Source organism: Rhinolophus sinicus, chromosome 17, assembly GCF_057876585.1.
Source record: "Rhinolophus sinicus isolate RSI-liver-muscle chromosome 17, RSI-T2T, whole genome shotgun sequence".
NCBI classification, from domain to species: Eukaryota; Metazoa; Chordata; class Mammalia; order Chiroptera; family Rhinolophidae; genus Rhinolophus; species Rhinolophus sinicus.
Window position 1 is genome coordinate 64,008,157 of NC_142517.1, and position 23,228 is coordinate 64,031,384.

Consider the following 23,228-nt stretch of genomic DNA (forward strand, 5'->3'; position numbering starts at 1 on the left):
TCTGAATAAATGTGAAGATTCTACCTCCAATATAGTTCTGTGATTTGTCCTCTCTATCTCCACTGCCCCGACTTGAGTTTAAGCCATCATCATAGCATAGAATTGTTAAAACAACCTCCTACCTCCTAACCAATTTCCCTCCTTCAGTTTCACCTCCTTCACATTGTCATTGCTGTCAAAGTTAGCTTTCTTAAAAGCACACGTGATACTGTCACTACTATTTAAAATTCTTCTCTGATTCCTCATTGCGTTTGGGAAAATTTGACGTAATATACATACGAGTGTAAGGCCTAAGGTGATCACATGTCCCAGTTTATGCTTGTCCAGCATAATTATTAATTGCATGCCCTTTCACGCTCACGTGTCCCAGATTGGGTGACAGATTATACATTCACTCTGTTCCTAATTGTTTCTACCTTTCCTTTCCAGAAAAACAAGGTATTTAGTGCTTACCCTGTTCCTAACCTTCCCTGAAGCATCTAGTTGACAGAACCCAGTCTCTTTGCCAAGTTCTCCAGCTCCTCCACCCTTAATGCATATAGTTAGGCAATGGATTTTAAAAGTTAATGTTTCATTAGAGTAGGTTAGAGATTCTAATAAGGTTATATGGTAATCGATAAGACATCCCCCATTGTGAGTACCTGATTCTGCTAACATTTTGTTTAAAGCTCTTAAGACAAGTATTCTCCCTTTGTCCCAGTAGTAAATAATCCTGTGAAGTCAGGTGACACAGGTGTGTCTGTACATTCTTTCAGATTAATGAAATTCATAAGTGATATAACTGGTTAGTGGAAGGAAGTAGATTAGAATCCCAAGGGCCCTGATCTCTTTCAGTTGGATTAGGGCTGTTTAATATATTAGCTACGTGTGTGAGTGTTGTCCTGCTTGCAGCTCACTTGGAAGGGCTGATGTAGTCATGCTGAGTTCTTTGGTCTAGTCCAACTGTTCTCCTTAGTGGTCCCCAGAGAAGCCACATTCATTTCTGCCTCTTGCTAGTATCATTTTTTCACACTTAGAATGTTCTTCTTCTCTACTTACCAAGTCTTAGCCTTTTCTCAAGACCTCAAATCTCACTTCTCCCATGAAATATTTTCTTAATTATCTGAGTTCTCTGTGATTATTCCTACCACATAACTCCTGTAAGTACCTACCGAGTTATAGCAGTTCTTAATTTCTCTTTCATAATGGTAATAACAAAATGGATACCACCTCCCTTAAAATGTTTGTTGCTAAGTTTTTGGCATACATGGCAGTTTACTTAATAGTTAAGTGACTGTAGGATATGAGAGACCATAGATCATTGATTAAGTATCCCAGAAAGCATTGTCTACAAAACTCAATCCTTACCTACTTGATTTCTTAGAACATTGTCCGCATACTTCAAAATGAATGAATACTAGTATTTCCAACTAGCTAACAGAGGAAGCAGAAAATCGAGTTCAGCCATTGTTCAGGAATTAGCCTACTGAACAATCAGACTTGTATTTATTATTCTCTATGCTTAAAGCTTAACAGTTATAATTTTTGTAAGATTTCAGAATCTTACCATTTTTTTGCAAGATTTTTCACTTAGTAAGCTTACCTGTTCTAACTATAGTTTAACACATTATCAAAAATGCCTTCAGAAGGGCATAGAGAGCACAAAACAAAAATTGCGGTCAGACACTTGTTTGCAGTTCCACTTTACCTCTTCTGGTCTCTGCCTTACTCATTTTGCTCACACGTATTCCAGAAAGCATAAAACTGTGTTGGGGATTTCTATTGGTTCCTGAGATTGCCATTTGTCTGTTTTGTTCTATGGCTTAGGTGAATCAGTTTCTATATTATTACCCCTCTGCCCTGAACCTTTCACTAATCCATTATCATTTGTCGCACGGAAACACTATGTTCTCTATCAAATTTTCTGCCTACAGTTTATTAGTGCTAGAATAATCACTTCTCCTTTTCTAACATCCAGTTTCCTAGGTGAGTAGACTTCCTCACTTTTCTATTTACACAGGCTATACTACCCTTTCTTTGCTGGAAACTAGGCAACTAGGGTGGCTAATCCATATGTGAGAGGAATAATACAAAAAAAGAAAGAATGCTAAGATCTAGTTGCAAGATCACTTGGAGCAAAGGGTAGGACGGGGGTGGTTTGAAAAAGAAGGCAAAAAATCTATTTGTAATTTATCATTTGTTCTTTAAAACCCCTATTTCCTATGTAACCAGTGCTGTGCTGGATACCATAAAGGATGCGAAAGAAGTAAAATATACATATACGCTTATCCTTGAAAAGCTTACTTACTGACTCAGTTGAAGCAAGTATTGAATAATATGATAATATATAACCACATACTTGCTTGATTGCGTGCTATAGGTATTCAAAGGTATTTCCCATGCTGTAGGTATTATAAGACAGGGCTCCAGGAGAGTGGTGGAGGGAAAAAAGAAACCTAAAAGTGATAGAAGGACGAGGGGGGGGGGGGTCGGGGGGGGTGCGAGGACACTGTTGAAGAAAGATTTGGATTTGCTTAGGTGTGGATAAGGTTGGGAATTGTGGTAGACTATCCCTTAGGATGAGGAGGAAGTGTGGATGAAAAAACGATATTCCTATATTATTAGAAAGGTCAACCTGACTGCAATGACTGTTTCATGAACAATGAGAGATTAAATTGGATAAATGGACAATGGTAAATCACACTTCTGTGTCAGCCTGTAGTACTTTTTTATCAGTGAATGATATTAGAGGGAGAAATACATTGCATAGTTGAATGCTGATATCAAAACATGTAATGTTTGTTATATGTAGTAGAACTCAGGAGAGCTCAGTAAGCCTTTTACTTAATCAGTGCAGATTAAATTCATTGAATGCTAGCTCTGCCAGGGCTAAGGAAAGCATGTTTGTGTTTCTTAAGAATTATGTACTATATAAGCACTTCAAGTAGACTTCAATTTTGTTCTTCATTAACTTGGTTAATCATCATAATTAATATTTAACAAATCCATGGCATTCTCTCATTCTTAGTCTTGTATTTAGGTTTACAAACTGCAGATAATTTAAATGATCAGTAGATTACTTGAGAGGCAATATTGGGGTTGCTGTTTAGGAGTGTTCAGTTTTTAACATTGGGTGCTTGTGTATTTTGTGTATAACCAGAGAACAGTGTCTATGTTGCACATTTATCACAATGAAAACTAGGGAGGAGTGGCTGTTTGGAATAGGGCACAGTAGTGTCCTGTGTTCTACTTAGATTAATTATCGTTGCCCACAGGCATTGTCACATTGCTCTGGTTGGCTATTTAATACAGTAGAATTGTCAAGAGCTGATAACTATGAGAATCAACCGCAGGCCTGCTTATAAATGTTAAAGGATTTAAGATTCAGTCATAACAATTAGTTCCAGGTTGAAATTTGATATTTGATGGCAAAAGTCTATTCTAGGACATGTAAGGGGGAAATTGCCTCTGTCATTTTTGAGTTATCCAAATGCAAATTTGTTTTGAATAATTCTTTATTTAAGGACTCATTTGCATTTGTTTGATACCACAGAGACTTTCTTTTTGAAAAAACTTAATTTTTTCTGTTAGTTTCTTCTATGGACTAGTATTTGTGATGAGAGTTTGTTTCAATTTAAGAAAAAATGAGTTGCTGCACAGGTGAGGTAGTATTTGAATCACTTAAAAGTTCATGTCAGTGTTTTGGTTCTTTTCAATTTTTCCTTTCTCTTCTTTTTTTTCTGATTATTTATTTTTTTGCTTTGTTCCGTTTTGTTTTATTTATTTACTTCTGTTTTTAGTTTTTACAGGGGGTGTTTTGGGCTCTTCATGGCCTTGCTAACATACTTGGCTGGCCATATTTAGTCTGCGCACTAATTGTTAGTTGGCCCAGTTGAGTCTTACTTTGTGCTCTCAGTTTTTTTAGTCTGGTTTTCTACTTTTGTCCACCTGGTTGTATTTTAGTTCATGAAAGATTTTTATTCTGATGGGCCGGATTTTAATCCGTGTACTAAATTTTAGTCTGCAGACTAAAAGTAATCCGCGGATTATTTATTTTTTGCAAAATATTTAATTCCCCCACTGGAAACTATCCTAAAAGAATGTTAAATTCTCTTAGAATAGCCAAGGGAATTCACAGCTACTGGTGAGCTCTGCCATTGTTTGTTCTCAATGCCTAGACTTAATAGACCCGACTGCCTGGCTGTGCCTAGGTGTTGGTGTGCATTACTGTGCATGTCACCTCTAACTGTGACTGTCCCTTAGTTGTATTGTTCATTGTATACATTTTTGTTTAGCTTTTGGTGGGTGAATTGGGCATATTTGCAGTTGGAACTGTGTTGAATTTGTAGTGCTCAAAGATGTAGGATTTTTTTTTTCTTTTTCAGTGAGTTTTTCCAAAAAGGAAAGAATGTTCTATATTTATTTTTCCTAAGTAATGGGTGCAAGGGTATGAGGAGGCAAAGCCCACAATAGAAAATGTAAGTTTATACCCGCACTCCTGAGGTCATATGTATTTCCTGAAGAGTCCTAAGATAATGAGAATGTAAGCAAATATCTTTTAGCAGGGAAGTCAATCCAAAATGGAGAATAATCCGCGGTGGCCTGATCCTTCTTAGCTCACACAAATTGAAAATATCTGGCTTGAAATCTATAATAATATAAATTAAATCTATTTCTAACTTTCCTCTCATCACTAATAATATAGCAAAAAATGTTTATACTGTGTATCTGGAATACGTTAATAGAGAAAAATTAGCATATTGGGAACTCGTATCTTTAAAAGCAGTCTTAATATGCCCACTCCCAGCCTTGTCAATGGACCATGAATCCAGGTCATAGAAGACCAAACACTTTACTTTGGGAACTTTACTTCTAGATTTGATTTTGATTTTAACTTTTTTTGGTTTTGTATTTTTTTAATAAATGCACTGGCATTGGAACATAATAAACTAAAATTAAAATGTTTCTTTACTGTGCCTCACCATTGCGCAATCAAAAATTTTTTTGCATACACTGTGGTGAAATAATTTTTAAAACTTGGACTTGCTACTGTGGAGACTGATGTTTAAAGTTTATAACTGTATAAACATTTTCTATGTCCCCCCCACACCATGGATTTCTTATAACATTGGATATATTTTTCCTTGCTGGACTATTCTCTTTTGGATTGACTTCCCCTGTTTGGATTATTTCACTGCATTATCATCTTTAGGATTCGTCAGGAACAGGACATTTCACCTCAGGAGTGCGGGTATGTATTTAATTTTTTTTTCCCAAAATTTCAGGGCAGGTCTATAAAACTAGGGGGAAGACTTTTTTTTAAAGACTAAGCAGTTATTCATTCTTGAAATGTAATAGTAAAAACAATATAGGTAGCTCTGATACCTGTTTTCATTCACTGTATGATAAAGATTTTGCTTATGGTATATTTAGATTGTCAGTCTCCTGAGTGATTTATTGACATCTAGACTGAAGTTTAGCATCTGTGGGGTTTGAAAATTAGTATTTTTGTAAGAATAAATATTGACAAGGATCCACAGAACCAAAGGTTCTGAATGTTAAGCAATTTAAATGGATAAGGAATGACTTACTTATTAAATAAGTTGAATTTTCAGTAGTAATTAGTTTCCTTTTCTTTAGACACAAAGATAATTCAGAAGAGCTATTTGCTGGTTGGCCTGTAATTTTCAGACATTGCATGCTACCACACCCTATATTATGGCCAGAAATCTGAACTAGGAGATACTGGGTTTTGACCCCACATAGTTTTCCATTTAACCTTATCCATAAAGTACTGAACCAAAGCTTTTCTCATCCAGAATCTCTCAAAGGGCTTAAAGTAATAATGGATGCTTTTCTAAAAGGCAGGTTAAGTCTTCATTTTAATATAGGCTCTTGAAATGAATTATTTTCTTTATTGTTTGTAACTTTGATACCATGAGTTAGGATTCCCTGGTAAAATAGGCTAATATGTGTTTTAGTACCAACATTGATGGTCACTTGTAGCCTATAAGATACCAAAAAGATGTGGATGCCTTTTTTTTTTTTTTAAATAATCAGAGATAAGCTTACAGTATTGGTTTATTAATAGCTTTAACACAGAATCTTCATTAATATAACATTAAATTTTTTAACTTAAAATACACTCACTGTCCAGCTACCCTACATTTAAATATTAGTAGGAGATACTTATTTCCACTTTCAATTCTACTTACGTGCTCCCATATTGTTGCGGAAGCATTTTGTAGTATACTAGCTAGCAAAATAAATCCATACGCTGTCAAATGAATGTAAATTGCCCTCAAGGATAAAATATGTCAGTTTTCGCATTGATTATTTTCTTTTACACATGAATGTGATTATGGATCTGGCTAGGAAGCAAGAGAGGGAAAAATGACCAAGAACAGCGGAAGGTCTAAACATTTCAAATGCTACGATAACGTTAAGGTTTCTTGACTGAGGCAGGTCCGATCACTCAAGAGTAAAGATAAAGCAGTTTTTCACCTTGCAGAGGGTTTTCTAACACAGCCAAATAAATTGACAAGGCCTTCAGTATTCGGAAATAAATTCCTGAAACCCTACTCAAACCAGTTTCTCAATTTGCACAGAAAATATCTTTGTTAATAACAAAGTTTGTGTAAAAACATTTAAAAAAAAAGGTTTTCACTGTAGAAAATACTCTTGTAGTCTCTTGAAATCTAATGAGCTCTGTAGTAGTAACTAGTTCTCCTACCTTCAGCCTAAGTGAATACCCAGATGTTCGTGAGCCTTTCTCGTTAGGAAACCTTAGCCTCCTCCAGGCCTTGTCACAGCCTACCTGTCCTCTCCTCACTGTGAGTCTATTCCCCTCTGTTTATATACTTCTGCTCCTTTTTATGTGTCTGCTTATCTCCACCACCACCACTTCCACACCTTCTATTTGATTCTGTGTTCTTCCTGACAAGAGATCTGTGTTTCATTTTTCTTTTTACGTCAAAGGATTTCTATCCATCTGCTTATGTTTATTTCTATTTTTCCCTTTTTGCTTTTATTCTTTAACTCTCCATAACTTAAAACAATGTATATTTTCATAGTTTTAGGTATTGATTAGGAGTTTTAAAACATAAATAAATGGAAAGCTTTCTATTCCTTCAGGCAAATTAATTTATTTGCAGTTTGCTTCAATATAGCCGTCAGTTGACTTTTTCTGTGAGTTAATGGCACTTAATGAAAAATACATTTTTCTCTCCCAGATTAAAACCCTAGAACATTCATTCAAGTGAGGGTAATCTGGCCATGTTCATGTTAAACAGCTACTTGAGAAAATAGTTTTGGACATTTTGTCAAATTCTGTGTATTCAAGAATTTCTTCAAATAATGTGAGGTTCTATTTATTGAAGATATAATACCAAATCATTAACATTTATAGACCTAGAGTAAATAGCTTTTCTTTTTTAAAAGGTATTGATTGCCAAATTTGAACAATGCCATCCATTATCAAAAATTGTTCTGCTAAAAATTACACAAAAGAGGCAACCTTTTATCTACTGCCACAGCAGTCAAAACTTAATTTTTTAAATATTCTTCTTGTGCTTGCCTCCAGAACCTACCTTTTCTCTTGTGCCTGTCATATTTTGTGTGCGTGTTTGATTATACTGCTTCATGACTAGCATATATAGACTTTTTCCCCCATTTCCCCTAGCTTTTTTCTCTGAGCTTTTCTCATATAGCCTTTAATTAGCATTTTATTTACCCCAGTGTGGTAAATTGTATGCAGTTAACTCTTTTCATTCTAGAAGGTTCCTTTCACAAATGCAACCATGTTTTTGTTCGTGGTGGGAATTAACTCAGTACTCAGAGGATAAATTGCTAAGATACTTAAAAGAAACATTAATTGCTCTTACCCTCTTTTTGTACTTCAGGTCTTCCGACCCCGAACTCCACCAGAGGCAATTGCACTGTGTAGCCGTCTGCTGGAGTACACACCAACTGCTCGACTGACGCCACTGGAGGCTTGTGCACATTCATTTTTTGATGAATTACGGGACCCAAATGTCAAACTACCAAATGGGCGAGACACACCTGCACTCTTCAACTTCACCACTCAAGGTAATTCTAAACCTTTAGCTGTTTTACCATTCTGGGAAAGCTACACATGACTGTGAAGCTACACTCTGTTAATCAAAAATCCGGAGGACAAAAGTGGATATATTTAGTACTTATGCAGGTAGGAAAGATACTTTCTAACCATCTATTAGGCCACTACTTACATGATTTTGAAGAAAATAATGGCAGCTAAAATTTTTTGACTAGGCATAGCTTCTCTCATTTTTAGCAGATTATAATAAATCTTGGCATATGAGAAGTTGTAGAGATTTCACTAATGACTGCTGTACAATTTAACCTTCAGGTTTGTGTTTGAAGCTTAGAACACGTAGCATTTGCTTCCCAAGGATTTATGTCAAGTTTTTTAAACCTAGAAATAAATTGGTGGCTGTATTTGTGTAAATTCAGGTATCTTACAAATGGGGAGAACTGGAATGCTATAACTCTTTGTTACTTGGTACCGACGGCCCGAAGGGGCAAACAGCTTGAAACAGTTGAAACTCTTAGGGCTAAAAGGACTTAGGGTGAGCCATGGGCAGAGGGGGAAGTGGTCTCCTGCATTGTGTACATAAGTATTTATGTTAGAGTGAGATGCAGTGAACCAGCAATAAAGACCATGCAGATAAAAAAAAAAAAAAAAAAAAAAACCACACAAAAAAAACATGTAAGAGATGGGATGATATAGAGAAATTCCCATCCCCTCTGGGGCTTGGCACCATTGCTGCTGCTAAGAAAACATTGAAAGGAAAATTGAGTTTGAATATCGTAGGTTTCTAAAAGATCCAAGGATAGTCATTATTTCTTCACCACTTCTGTGTTCACTTTTCTTTTCTCTCTGATTGAGACCTTAAGTGATTCATTTAATCAGCCACACTGCCTCTAATGATGTGATTTTCTTCTTAAATTGAACATACAATTCCGTGTAGATAAAATAAGCAATAAATAGTTGATTGATTGATTAGTTTAGCTTAGTCAAGCTAAAAATATAGAAGGAAGACAGAGCTTTCAATGACCAGGAAATAGATATATTTTCTTTATTCTAAGGTGAATTTTTCCCCCCATATTTAAACTTTTTAAAAATTGAATGTGGACAAATGTGTTGCTTATATCTGTAGATTTGGAAGACCTGAGTTGCTGGTAAAATAGACTTGGATGATTCTGTTGACTATAGTAATCTTAAGCTTTCAATATTATGTAACTACTAACAATATTGACATAGTTTTAAACTACATTCATAAAAGAGAAATCTTCATGTATCCTGGGACTATTCTGACTGTTTAGGGATAATTAAAAGTCATTTGGAATGTTGTTTTAGGTCCTGGCTATGCCATTTAAAAAAAAATAATGAATGGCAGGTAGGGTGTACAAAGGAGCAGAAATGAATATAAAGCCTGGAAAAGTGAAGATTTTAAGGAACTCCTGAGAGCTGTTTAAAAATACCTCAAAGTCTGTGTTCTGTTTAAAGAGGGAGACATACATTCTTCAGATTGCAAAATCGAAAGTAGTAGCAAAAAATTAGAGAGCAGTACACATTTGAGCTTACTATAAAGACCTCAGACCCTGGCACAAATAGAGACTGAATAAAGTTATTAAAGAATCAATGAAGTTTTTAACTGTTTAACAGTAGAATAAGTTGTTTTCAAAATACTGATCTCTGTGTCAGGAAAAAGCTGGATGACGTCAAATATTGTAGAGAAGACTCCTATTTGGCGAAGGTTAGGCTGGGAGGCTCTTCTTGGTCTCTTCTAGAGCAAAGATTCTGTGATTCCATGTCGTAAGTTTTATAACTACTAAGAAAATAAATTTTATTTTTAATTCTTATCGCTTCTATTTTAATCAAGAGTAATACATGTAGATTGAAGAAAAAGTTGAAAATACAAAGGAAGTGTAGAGAAAATTAAAATCATAATCCCAAAATAGCACTTAAGATTTAAAATAATCACTTTGTAGCATATGGTAGAGCTTTTTTCTATCTTTCTTCCTAATGCATATATTGATAATCCGTGAATATAAAGTGGTCCTCTATTTTCTCATTAAGAAGATCCCAAAAGGCTTTTTGTTATTGTTGTTTACTCACATGTATTTAAAATTATGTATTATGTAAAGTTAATATTAATTTAGGAACTTTACTTTTTTATATCTCATTGTCATGAAACGATTCAAACTCTTTATGTGCATGTTTTACATATGTGTCTATATAATCAGTAGAGCTACTTTTTGAACCATCTATCACAGATTTTAGGTACAGCACCTAAATTTTTTATATGAAACACCTTTTGAATCTCTGTGAGGCTACTACTGGAAATTCTACAAGTACCCGTTTATATATATATAAAACAAGTATTTTTTTTCTTTTGTACTTTAGGTATATATTTATTATCTGCACAATGTAACTGTTGATTAGATTGCTTTTTAAAGTGGTCTGTAAAAGGCTTTTGTACACAGTAACATCCAACATTGAAACTGTGGAGTATTGGCATCAGAAACTAAGTTAGTGTTAAATTTCTTTGCTTCCATTTTTACCCCTTCTGTCAGGTGACCTTAAAGTTTCTCAAACCAGCAATGATTGATGTTTTTTTTTCACACTGAGTGTCTCCTCCAATGAGGACTTTGTTTCTCACAATATATGACTCAAGAAAGCCCCTTGTCAAAGAAGCAACTTGGTAGAAATCCAAATTCAACATGATATTTATGATGGATATTCTCTAAATGTACGATGGATACATTTAGAGAATGACTCTCCTTATATTCAGACACATATGGTACATACTCTTCAGTGTGTGTACACCTGTATGTGTCGATCAAAACTGAGATATTTCTTAAACCTTTTGATCAGATTTTAAAATCCAGGATTCATTTTTATTGTTTACATGCGCCATTTTTGAAGTACAGTGGTCTCCCTTTTCTTTGGTTTTGGTTTCCACGGTTTCAGTTACCCCTGGTCAGCCGCAATCTGACAATATCTACATCATTCACCTCACTTCTCTCATCACATAGGCATTGTATCATCTCACGTCATCTCAAGAAGAAGGGTACAGTATGATAAAATAGGAATTTTACTTTTTTACATCTCAAACGTCATGAAACAATTTTATTCAAATTCTTTACCTATGTGTCTTTGTAATCAATAGAACTAGTTTTTGATCTATGATTTTAGGTTACATCACCTAAATTTTTTATATGAAACACTTTTGGAATCTATATGAGGCCATTTTTTTTAAGGTATTTGTGTTACTGTTATTTCAAAAGCACATCATTGTAATACAATTAAGAAAATTGTATTCCTCCTTTCTGCTGATCAGTTTATAACCTCCCCCTCTCCCCCATTCCCAACAATACTGTGCCTAAACAATATCAGTGAATCCTCATTACATATAAAATCATGCAGGCCAGAAAAACCAAAGGAGAATGAAATCTTGAGGAGATAACACCCAATATTTAAGGTCTGATTATCTTTCTGTTATGGGATAGGATCTACCAGAAGCCAGTAAAATGGAAGAGAAGAGTAAGCTTCTGTGAAGCTGGGTGTGGGAGTGCAGGCTTGTGGGAGAAGTCACAAAGGCACAGCTCACTCTCTTGTACAGTGTTCAGTAGACTTGGCTTTCAGATGTAGCTCTGCCACTGGTTAACCTTGGCGCTTGGACAGACAAGTAAACTATCCAATGCATCCCTCAGCCAGTTCACATGATTATAATGGAGATCGAAATAGCTCATTTATGGTAATGTCTCCTTGTCACCTATATAACATGACAACAAAGTTTTTAGTTCAATAGCTACCATTGGCTACCCCTCGTTAAGGGATGACTGAGCTGGCTTAGACAGGATTGAGAGTGGGGGTCATGGAAGTGGCAGAGCCATGCCGTGCTGTTTTGTGGGATCAGCACTAGGGGAGACGGGGTGAGTAAACATGACTGGAGGAATAAGCAAAGCAAAAAACCGTGAGCTTGCTGAAGTTCAAAGGGCCAGAAGGAACAGATGAGGGTTATATGAGCCCACATTCACATAATTTTCATTACAGTATATTATTATAGTTGTTCTATTTTATTATTGTTCTTAGTATCTTACCTAATTTATAAATTAAACTTTATCATAGATATGTACATATAGGAAAAAACAGTATATATAGGGTTCGGTACTACCGTGTTTCCCCAAAAGTAAGACCTACCCGGAAAATAAGCCCTAGCATGATTTTTCAAGATGACATCCCCTGAACATAAGCCCTACTGCGTTTTTTGGAGCAAAAATTAATATAGTACCCAGTCTTATTTTCGGGAAACAGTCTGCATTTCAGGCACCCACTGGGACCTTAGAATGTATCCCCTGAAGATAAAGGGGGGACTACTGTAATTACATTTGATTCTTTAGTCACTGGCTAATAATTTTCCATTATTACTATAAAAAATAAAATTCAAAAACAACTAAATTTATTCTAAGCTTAGAATAAAGCTTAGAGTTTCTAAGCTTTTTTTAAAAACAGATAAAATTCACATAACATAGGACAAACCATTTTAAAGTAAAAATTCATTGGCATTTAGTACATTCGCAGTGTCCAACTACCATCTCTGTCAGGTTCAAAAACAATTTTCATTGCTCCAGAAGAAAACTCCGTACCCATTAAGTAATCAGTCCTCATCAACACCTCCTCCTTCTGTCTCTGGATTTACCTCTTCTGGATATTTCATATAAATGGGATCATGTAATAAATGACCTTTTGTGTCTGGTTTCTTTCAATTAGCATAATGTTTTCAGGGTTCATCCATGTTGTAGCATGTATCAGTGCTTCATTTCTTTTTATGGCTGAATAACATTTCACTGTATCCTATCTTAATCAGTGCAGGCTGCTATAAGACAATACCTGCCGTAGACTGGGTGGCTTAAACAACAAACAGCCTTGGAGGCTGGCAAGTCCAGGATCAAAGTGCCGGTAGATTGGTGGTGCGGTGAGGGCCTACTTTCACCTTTGCAGATGGCCACATTCTTACTGTATCCTCGTATGCTGAAGAGAAATCTATAGGGCCACTAATCCTATTCATGTGGGCTCTACTCTCCTGACCTAGGCGGTTACCTCCCAAAGGCCCCACCTGCCTATACATCACTTTGGGGACAAGGGTTTCAGCATAGGAATTTTAGGGAGACACACACATTCAGTCCATAGTATGTGTACATGCCACATTTTACTTACCCATTCATGTATTGGTGGACATTTGGTTTGTTTTTACCTTTTGGCTATTGTGAACAGTGCTGCTAAGACCATTTGTGTACAAGTATTTGTTTGAATACTTGTTTTCAGTTCTTTTGGATACTGCTGAGTCACATGGTAATTCTACGTTTAACTTTTTGAGTAACTGCCAAACTATTTTCCACAGTAGCTTGCACATTTTACACTCCTACCAGCAATGTACACAGATTCCAATTTCTCCATATCCTCACCGATGCTATTCCACACCCCCTGCCCTTTTTTTTTTTTTTTTTTATAAACAGCCATTCTAGTGGGTGTGAAGTTACCCTAAACTAAGCTTATTGCAATAAAATGAATCAGGACCTGGTAAATGCTATTTACCTATTCTTTAATAAATTACATTTATAAAACGGATTAACATAAAAGTAAATTGGCTTAGATTTTAGAGTATGGTCTTGAAAATATTGGAAGGACTTTTGTGAATGAGTTTGATATTGTTGGCAAATATAACAATTTGAAACATCAAAATAAAACAATCTTCATTCCTTTTTTAAAACTAATAAACATTAGATATGTATGAATAAAGTTTGAACTTTATTTTTCTTTAAATTGAACGTTTACTTTAAAAAAGCATGTATGTGTCAATGCTGAAGTTACCATATAAACTTTGGAAGCTTCAAAGGACATTAACATTAGTTAATTTTCAACAATATCAAACATAACTGTGTCTCTGCATGTCTGAATAGCCACATGTCTTTGAGAATTTGAAGACTGCATATATTTGGATGTGGTGTGTATAGACGTAGTATGCAGTCTCTGTGGCGGTCAGAGTGCTTGTGATTCTCTTAATATCAGAGAAAAGGTTGTACGTGAGTCTTTGTATTTATTCAAGTGGACCCTGTAAATATATCCTTGAAATAGTTTTTCATAAAACTAAGTGTAAAAATTGAAAGTGCCATCATTTTGGGATATGGTCCTCCTTTTTTTATGTATTAAAATGCCCTATCTGCATCCATTCTGAAACTGGACTATGATTACCTAGTGATACTTTCTCCCTGTCGTTTAGATCATGTTTATATTTAAACAGTGTTTCTATATGAAGAAGGGCACAGCTTTCCAGGGAAGAGGAGTAATTTGATGTCATTGTATTTGGTCCTCTGTGTTCTGATTTTGGAGTAATGTTTCCAAGTGGTGATCTTGTTTACTAAGCAAAGATGTAACTGTTGTGCAGATGCAACTTTGAAGCATTTGTTAGTTAACAGCAATTAATGGCTGATCAGAATAAAACTGGCTAATACAAAAGGTTGAAGAAGAAGAACAAATCCCCCAATTGGTTATATAGCTAGAAAGAACCCAGAGATAGGAAAAATTTAGTGGTGGGTCAGTTAGTGAGGTTCTGCTGTAGGCAGAATAAAATGCTCCTCTGCCCTAACAACAAATTTTCAGTGAAGTCTGTACGAATTCCTCCAAATGAAATAAAGATAATTCTTGATCTTCATAGAGTAGTGCTCAGTGAATATTTGAATGTGTGACACGTGGCACTTTAAATAAACACAGTATTTATTAATTCATGCAGCCAGTATTTATTGGGCATTTCGAATGCTCCCTTTAGGTGTTATTACTGTTGTTTTAATTAGTAAGGTAAACCTACCATATGAACAGAACTAGGAAGATTAAACACGAGTAAAATATAGTGTATGAAAGTAAAGCTTAACAATAATGCTAACTGCAATTTGGTGTTTGTTGCTATGCCATGAGTAATTAGCTATAAGTGGTAATTAGTATTACTTTCATATAATCAGAACAAGTATTTCTGTGATCAGCTAGAGGAAGAGAGATGAACAGATATGGGTCAGAAAACTTTGAGAGCCTTCTGACATTCTGGATCCACAGCTCAGGGAGACTGTCACACCTCACATTCTTCTGGCACTAGGGCTTCAGTGTTCTAGGAAGCCTTGTCTGACAGCATTATCTGCATCCAGACATTGGAAACCGGGACGTACCTTTGGCACACCCCTTTTCCTCTGATCATTGGATTTCAAGGGTGGACATAACTGAATCAAGCCTTAGGAAGCGGTGGAATCAGGAAATTCCAACAGGGATTTATATCTATATAAAATATCTGTATACTGCGTTTCCCTGAAAATAAGACCTAGCTGGACAATCACCTCTAATGCGTCTTTTGGAGCAAACATTAATATGGGGCCCGGTCTTATTTTACTATAGTATAAGACCGGGTCTTAATAATATATAATATAATATAATATAATATAATATAATATAATATAATATAATATAATATAATTAATATAACATAACATAACATAACATAACATAACATAACAATACTGGGTCCTATATTAATTTTTGCTCCAAAATACGCATTAGAGCTGATTATCTGGCTAGGTCTTATTTTGGGGGAAATGGTATCTATATCTATCTATATACCAGGGGTACCAAAAAATGTACACATTTTAAGAGATGTTATCTATGTATTACTTTTCAAAGTTGAACTGAATAACACTAGGAATGTCTAGTATGACATTCGCTCAAAAGATGTCGTCAATCAAATGAATGCTACCATCATTCATGGTATTACAATTTTAATACAGTTTGTTCCTTTCTTAAAATGTGTGTACATTTTTTTTGCTGTGTGTCTGTGCGCATGCACTTTTTTTTTTTTTTTTTTAATGGAGGGCGCAGCTCGTAGTGGCCCATGCGGGGATCAAACCAGCAACCTTGGTGTTATCAGCATCACGCTCTAACTAACTAAGCTAACCGGCCACCTGGTGCACGTGCATTTTATTCACCAATTCCTTGCCTATTCCAAAACTGGAATATATTGGGAAATAGGTTGTTTGTATGTTCAAAGATGAGTCTCCAACTAACCCCACTACACACATCCCTGATCCCAATTTTTACTCAATTTGTATGAAATTTTACCAAGTGAAATTATGTTAGCAAGCATCACCCCCCTGAGAGCATAGGACAGGATGAGGGTTGGGCAGGGGTGAGTAAACGTTATCAACCATTTATGTTAGTATGATTTAGTTTGAAAAGTTTACTGCTCTACCAACTTAGCTGGGTTATCTGAGAGAAAGGTAGGTTGGTGGCGAGATGAGGAGTGGTGGCTTATTGGTTAGGCCAGAAGAAGGGAGAACTGCTTAGAAGAGTTAAAATAGGATATTTGGGGCAGCCGGAGAGCAACATGCAAGCTCAGGCAGACTGCAGATGTCTTGTAGGCCAGGGGCAAGAGAATCTGGACGTGAGGGAAGCAGATGGTGAAATAGAAAAGGGGGTCCAGAAAGCAAGTGAAAAAAGGGACAGTAAAAGGAAGATTAAGAGAACACAAAAAGAAATTAGAAAAAGATCAGAGAAAGATTTTTAAGAGTGTTGGAATGTGTCAGAATAGAAAGTGATACAAACAGGATTGAGACTAAGTTGAGGCTAGGCAACAAAAATACCTTGTTTCCCCAAAAATAAGAGCTAGCCAGACCATCAGCTCTAATGCGTTTTTTGGAGCAAAATTAATATAAGACCCGGTATTATATTATATTATATTATACTATACTATACTATACTATACTATACTATACTATACTATACTATATTATTTTAGACCTGGCCTTATATTATAGTAAAATAAGACCGGGTCTTATGTTAATTTTTACTCCAAAAGACACATTAGAGCTGGTGGTCCGGCTAGGTTTTATTTTCAGGGAAACACAGTAAGTGTTCTAGAAGCCCAGCTCATCAAATTGTTATACTTATTTGAAAGCAGCGGACTACTTATTTATAAAACTTATGTAACTCATTATTTATGATAATTAGCAGAGTCTATGATCGTTGTAGCAATGAATTGTAAACCAATTTTCCTGTTAATAGTTATTCACATAAATATGGTCAGCTTACCTGTTTATCTGCCCTTCTGTGTCCTGGGCATTTTCTTGTAGCCTGCTTTATCCCCGCTACATCTACAGCAGGCACAGTATTTCAACCATCTGAAATAATGACGTATCTTCTGATGATATTCTCAAATTACTATAAACTTTGATTTGAAGCTTTTTGGTTTTTAGACTATCTTTTTATAATTTTCATTGGCAAGGATAAACTTACGTAAGATAGGAAAAGAACTCTTGATTTTTATGTAGGATATGAATCAGATCATAAAGTGAAACTCATTAACTGCTCTAGTTTGCAGTACCCCTCCATTTAAAAAAGCAAACAAACAACTGAACTGTAAACCTTTTCCATGGCTGCCTATCCCTGTTTTCTGTTGTGTTCTTTTTAGTGAAATGGCTATAAAAGGTGTTTATTAGACAGTGAACTTGAGGAAATTTGGGTATAAATAAATAACTTATTCTGTTAAATAAATGAGAGGTAAAGCTGTTCATACTTATCAAAGGAATTGATGTAAGAATTATTTAATGTTTTATAAATAATCTAGAAGAGGAAACTTTCTAGGTAAGTAAGCAGTACTGTTCTAGGTATTGAAATACTAAACTAATGAAAATGCACTGCAGTGAGAGCTTGAGAAAATTCCTGCCTTAGAAGGGGGCTGGTAAGTTTTAGTTCAGGCAACAAGAGTACTAATGACAAATAATGTTGACTGTTTTCAAGATTTTAAGATCTAAATGATCAGTTGTTTTATGAGAATTATTGTTTTCTGTGAGATTATTTGGTCGTCTCTGCTGCTTTGTCCATGCTACTGGGAAGAATGTGGAATGATACAGGAACGAAAAATCAAAAACTAGTATCTTGACTTAAACTTGTGCATGCAGTTTGGACAGATGCACCGCTAGGAAGACCAGAACACTGGCGGTGTATGATAAGTAACCAAAGCAATAAAAATATGCAGTATTTGTTGGGTTGCAACGTCTTCTAGAGCTTCCCAGGTATAATCTGAAATGGGCCCCCATTTTTAGAGAGCAGAGAGAGACCAAAGAAAAAGTAGTCCACTCCAGATTGGTAGGTAGCAGGTTTAAAAAGCAAGGGAACGAACTTACCAGGCTTATCCTGGGTGGCTGGCCGCAAGATGAGTAGATCTCAGCACCTGCCTGTCAAATTTTAAAAGTTTTTATAGAGGCCCTAACTGGATCAGTCACGTACCCAGCCCAGATAGTTTCAAGACCGTATTTCTGTCTCAAGGCTATTCCCTTGGAGCAGCTTCTGGGAGCAGGGAAGACAAGCAGAGCACACATTCCGAAGCTCAGGGTAGGGGCTGAGGCGTTCCAATTGCCCAAGTCCATCCAGCTTGAGCGTCTAACCTGCAGCCACATCTTCGTGTGGCCTTCCCCAGCAAGTACTGCTATGAAAAGTAAGTCAGACCTAAAGTCTAGTTACCAATCTCTAGGTGCAGACCTTGGCCAAAGCACTATCTCTGAGTTTCCTCATTTAAAATATAAGGTAGTAGGATACTTCCAGCTCCAAAATGCTGATTTTAAAAATGAATCAACTCCAGAATGACAAAGGAAAATCAGAAATAAAGCTAAAAACATTGACTGTGCTAGGGTGAAATATGTAAAATCATAGTATAAATGGATACAGAGAAACAGAGGCTCATTTTCCCCCAGAATTTAAAATATTAGCAGTTTTATTTTTAAATGCTCAAAAAGGTTATTAGTTGGATTAAAAAAAAATCAAAATAATGCTACATTTATTAAACTTCATCAACAATGGAATTCTGAGTATAAGATCTTTAGGTTATTAAAGCTTATTCTTTTTCATCAGAGCTTTTAAAATATTAAGATTTTGCTAGATAACTTCTAAAATATATCACTACTGTAAATGTGCACTAAATGCATCCAGACTTTTGGGGCTGGCTGGTATCAGTGATGCTCCCTCTGGGGCCGTTCAAAGCAAAGTAGTCATGGGTTTTGCAGAGATCACATAGTCCTTCACATGAAGCATCACCAGAGTCACCACGTAGCAGGAGGAAGCCTTGTAATTATTTGTTTACTATTTGTCTGATCTTCTAATTAGTTGAGTGTTTAATTTTCTGAGTGAGTATGGAATATGTAGTCACGTTAAGAACTTAGTTGACTTGGTTTCTTAGGCACTTTGAAATTATTGGGAGAGGACACAAGCAGTTATGAGGGGGTTACTTGTTTATCTAAAAAACTACATGTCCAAATAAGCAACATTAGAATTCAGTAATATGAAAGATCAAGGTGCACCATCCCAGCATTTTAATTACTACTCCAAAAAGTACACAAATGAAATGGGCACACCATTGTTAAATCATTCAAAGATTTTTGTGAATGGAGAAAAATAACAGTTTAACTATGCAGACAACCACTGGCAATTTTCATATATACATAAGAGGCCTGATACACAAAAAGAAAGGCTGCCTCTTTTAGTGTCTGCTTTCTGGGGATCTGCAGGTTGAGTTCCCTCAGAGCTAACAAAGGAAGAATATTCCCTTCTATCTGATGACTGCTATTTTATTACATGACTGTAAGAGTGGGTCTAGTCAACAAAGGGGTTATTTCTTCCCTCTGGTTAACACATTGATTGTTGCTCTCAAATTTATCCTTAGCTTTAACACTACACTAGTTTGAACAAACATATATACCCTACCCTTCCTCCCCCCAAAAAAAAAAATTAGGAAAGATTTTTACCTGCTCCCTATCACTAATTTTGGGAATCTCATATTTGGAAGAATAGAGATTTTTAGATTAAGAGAAATTTCAGGTTTTCACAGGTGATTAGATATGGTTAAATTTATCCAGTTGTCTTTTCATGGAAATTTTTATTTTACAATTTGCAGTAGAAACAGCCATAAAGCAAAATTCAGTTAACTGAATTTGATTAACTTTTTAGTTGATTGATTGAGCTCTATTCCAAAATTTATTTTGCTTTTCTTTAAATTGTGCGTCTATTAAAATGCTTGGTTATGGAGCATGCGATAATTGATACACCATCAAAGATTCTTAATATTTCCTGATAAACTATTATGTGGTTTTTGATGACTAGTTTCATAGCATCTGCAATTCGGTGAAAAAATCCTTATCATGCATTAACTTTTCTACAACCTGCTGGAACGTGTTGCCATGTTGTTTTGAACCATGTCTTAGCTCTTATCCTTCCTGCCTCTTCTCCAAAGCTAGCCCCACTTCAGCATTATGACCCTCCTGGTTCCCTTAATTATTTTCTTACTTTCAAGGCTAGCACACATATTTAATAAATAAATACTAGCTTATTTTCATTTTCAGTCTATTCTACACTCCTTATTCTCCGTATTCAAGAATACATGCACTCTCCTGATCCTGAAAAGTTTTATTACTTTGCTGTTTCTGTCCTCGGAAATGCCATCCTTGGTTGCACTCTTTCACTACAGTTTGTGTCCACACTCATTGCCTCGATGTCCTTACCGCTCAGTGCCATGCATAGACAGGGAGCTTGGGAACAGGTGGGTGTTATTGTAAGCAAAAACAGTTACAGCCTTTTTGGACTGTTGTGACAGCCCTGTAGAAGTGCCCATAGTCTGTCCCCCACAAAAGGAACAGATTTGTAGAGAACAGAAATATAACAAGAGGAGAAGGAGGCTTCCTAATTCACATAGCAAAGCTGACAATGAACAGGCTGTCTGAAGTAGAGCTTCATACACAAAGATGCAAAGCACTGGACCTTAAGGAATGCCTATCACTAAAGAAGAGAAGGACAAGGGAGTATACGAGTTGGAGGGATCTGGAACTATAAGTGATTGTCCAGTGTAGAATTTCTTACTTTTAGGATGTTTGACTCAAAAAAGTTCACAGAAGTGTCTCTCCCCGTCCACCCAAAAGGCTGGCGACTCTAGGTAAAGAACCTAGTCTTTTTAATTGTTTTGTGGACTTACACTCTCTTCTGTGTCTTTAAATGTGGCTAAGCCTCCAGGATCCCATAGCTTCTCCTTTTCTTGCCTCCTGTTTTCTTCACTTTCCCCCTTCTTTCCCTGCATGAGTTGCCACTCTCTCCCTACCCAAGGCCAAAATGACTGTCTACCTACAGAAAAAGAGGATTGCTTTTTTCAAGCTCTGTGTGTGTGTGTGTGTGTGTGTGTGTGTGTGTGTGTGTACACGTACCCTTACCCAGAATAAGACACAAACCACCATGGCCCCTCAACTGGGCATACAGACGCACAGAAAGATAGGTGATCTGGTGAGAAAGTGTAAATAAATGGGAGGAAATGGGCAGCGTGGGCCATAAGGAAAGTGCCCACAGACCTTGATACTCAGTTTATTTTAAAGATTATCTTAAAAGTAGCTTTGTCAAAAAGTCTTACATTAAAATCTCTGGTCTCTTTTCCTGTTTTAGATTTTCTTTTAAACATTGGGCACTTGGTCATAGAGATCTTTTCATTTAGAGGTGCCTGTATCCTGAGTAGGTTGAATGCCTTTCTTGCCTGCTTGTTTGTCTGGTTGTCTCCATTTTCTATTTCTGTTGATCAGACAAAGACAAATATCTTTTTCTCTGTCCTGGGACCTAACACCTTATTCATGTTCAGTATTGTTCAATGGATGGGAGTGTGGGTGAGTAGGTAGATTGATGGATATGAAAGAAGCCTTTCTAATTTAGCAGATTTTAATCCTAATTGGAATGGTAAATCTGACTTTCTTTTAAGTTACTGAGAGTAACTACCACATCCTACATTCATTTTTATTCCTAGAACCACAAAGTTATCAGCCATGGCAACTGAGATTCTCTTGCTTTCCAAGGAATAAGACTGTAGATTATAATTGAACTGACTTGATTTTCCTGTTCCTTAGTCAGAACCAAAAAAGCTACTAAAGCTGATTATGAGAAAACAGCATCTCTTTGAACCTGATCATTAAGGTGATGGTTTTCCAACTGTCTTCCCAGGGAAGACTGTTATGAGCTGACCTAAGTCATCTCATTTAAAGGCAAAGAATAACGAATAATTTCTCTCAGTTTTAAACTTTGCCGCTCATTCATTTTTTTCATAAATCTTGACATCAGCTTGTTTCTTGTTACCAGAATTAGGTATCACTTAATATCTTAATTTAGTACAACATTTAGACATTTAGTATTAAGTTGAATAACTCAATATTAACAGGGACTTTGCACCAGAAAGCATTTTCAAACTACTACATTCAAACATTTCCCGTGCTAAGGGCTGAAAGGAAGGACCAATGGGAAGAGACTGCTGGGAGGTTTCCCTTAAGGGCGATGAAAATGTTCTGAAGCTCGATAGAGGTGATGGTTGTACAAGATTGTGAAAGTACAAAGTGCCTCTAAATTACGCACTTTAAAATGATTAATTTTATGTATGTGAATTATATTTTAATTAAAAAAGAAAAAGCTTATTTCTTAAGTTTTAAAATTCCATGCCATGTCTGTGAATTGTCAAAATGTATACTGTAGTTCAGAGAATAACGTCTTTCTGTAGCTAGTAGTATAGTTGTGTAATTATTCCTCCAAACTGGCATTTATTAAGGTGGAAAGAGAACACTCACTGGTGAAATGCTGGAATGAACAACAGGAATAAACTAGGGTTATCCGGGCAGACTGGGAGAACAGTCACAACAGTCACATTACTGGAAGCTGACACGAGATGCTTATATACACAAGCTTACCAACACTCCTTTTGTTATCTGTCTACATCGTTAGATTCAATATCATCTTAAAATTATCTCTTAAGGCTCATCTACAGAACTTGATTCTTTAAAGAAAGCCAGTCTGTATACAACTTACAGAAACTTTCCACATGCAGGTAAAAAGCCTATTTCAAACTTTTAGTAACAATCTTATTGGTTAACAAAGCAAAATAGAAATGAATAAAGATATTTTTGAAAAAAGCAATGAGACTTTAAACAAATGTTTGTTAAATCCTGTTTCCACAAGTGTTTGAATAGATCTTATCTGCCACTGGCTCGTAGACAATTGGGTAGATTGTTCTGTGTGTGTATACACATACAGACCCGCAGACTACAGTCATACTCTTTTTTCTCTGACACCATCACCCTCAATTTTTGTAGTTAAA

General features: G+C 35.9%; 1 protein-coding gene across 5 annotated transcripts in view; it reads left to right on the forward strand.

Moving 5' to 3' along the window:
• The window catches only part of GSK3B (glycogen synthase kinase 3 beta), a 190,177-nt gene that overhangs the window by 153,083 nt on the left and 13,866 nt on the right, over window positions 1–23,228 (forward strand). For 3 of the 5 annotated variants that reach the window (XM_019729652.3, XM_019729654.3, XM_074331486.2), the window contains exons 9-10: window positions 5,192–5,230; window positions 7,881–8,067. In XM_019729652.3, coding sequence (XP_019585211.1) covers window positions 5,192–5,230; window positions 7,881–8,067 — 226 coding nt within the window. The remainder of the gene's footprint in view (window positions 1–5,191; window positions 5,231–7,880; window positions 8,068–23,228) is intronic. The other 2 variants (XM_074331491.2, XM_019729653.3) reach the window with 1 other exon arrangement.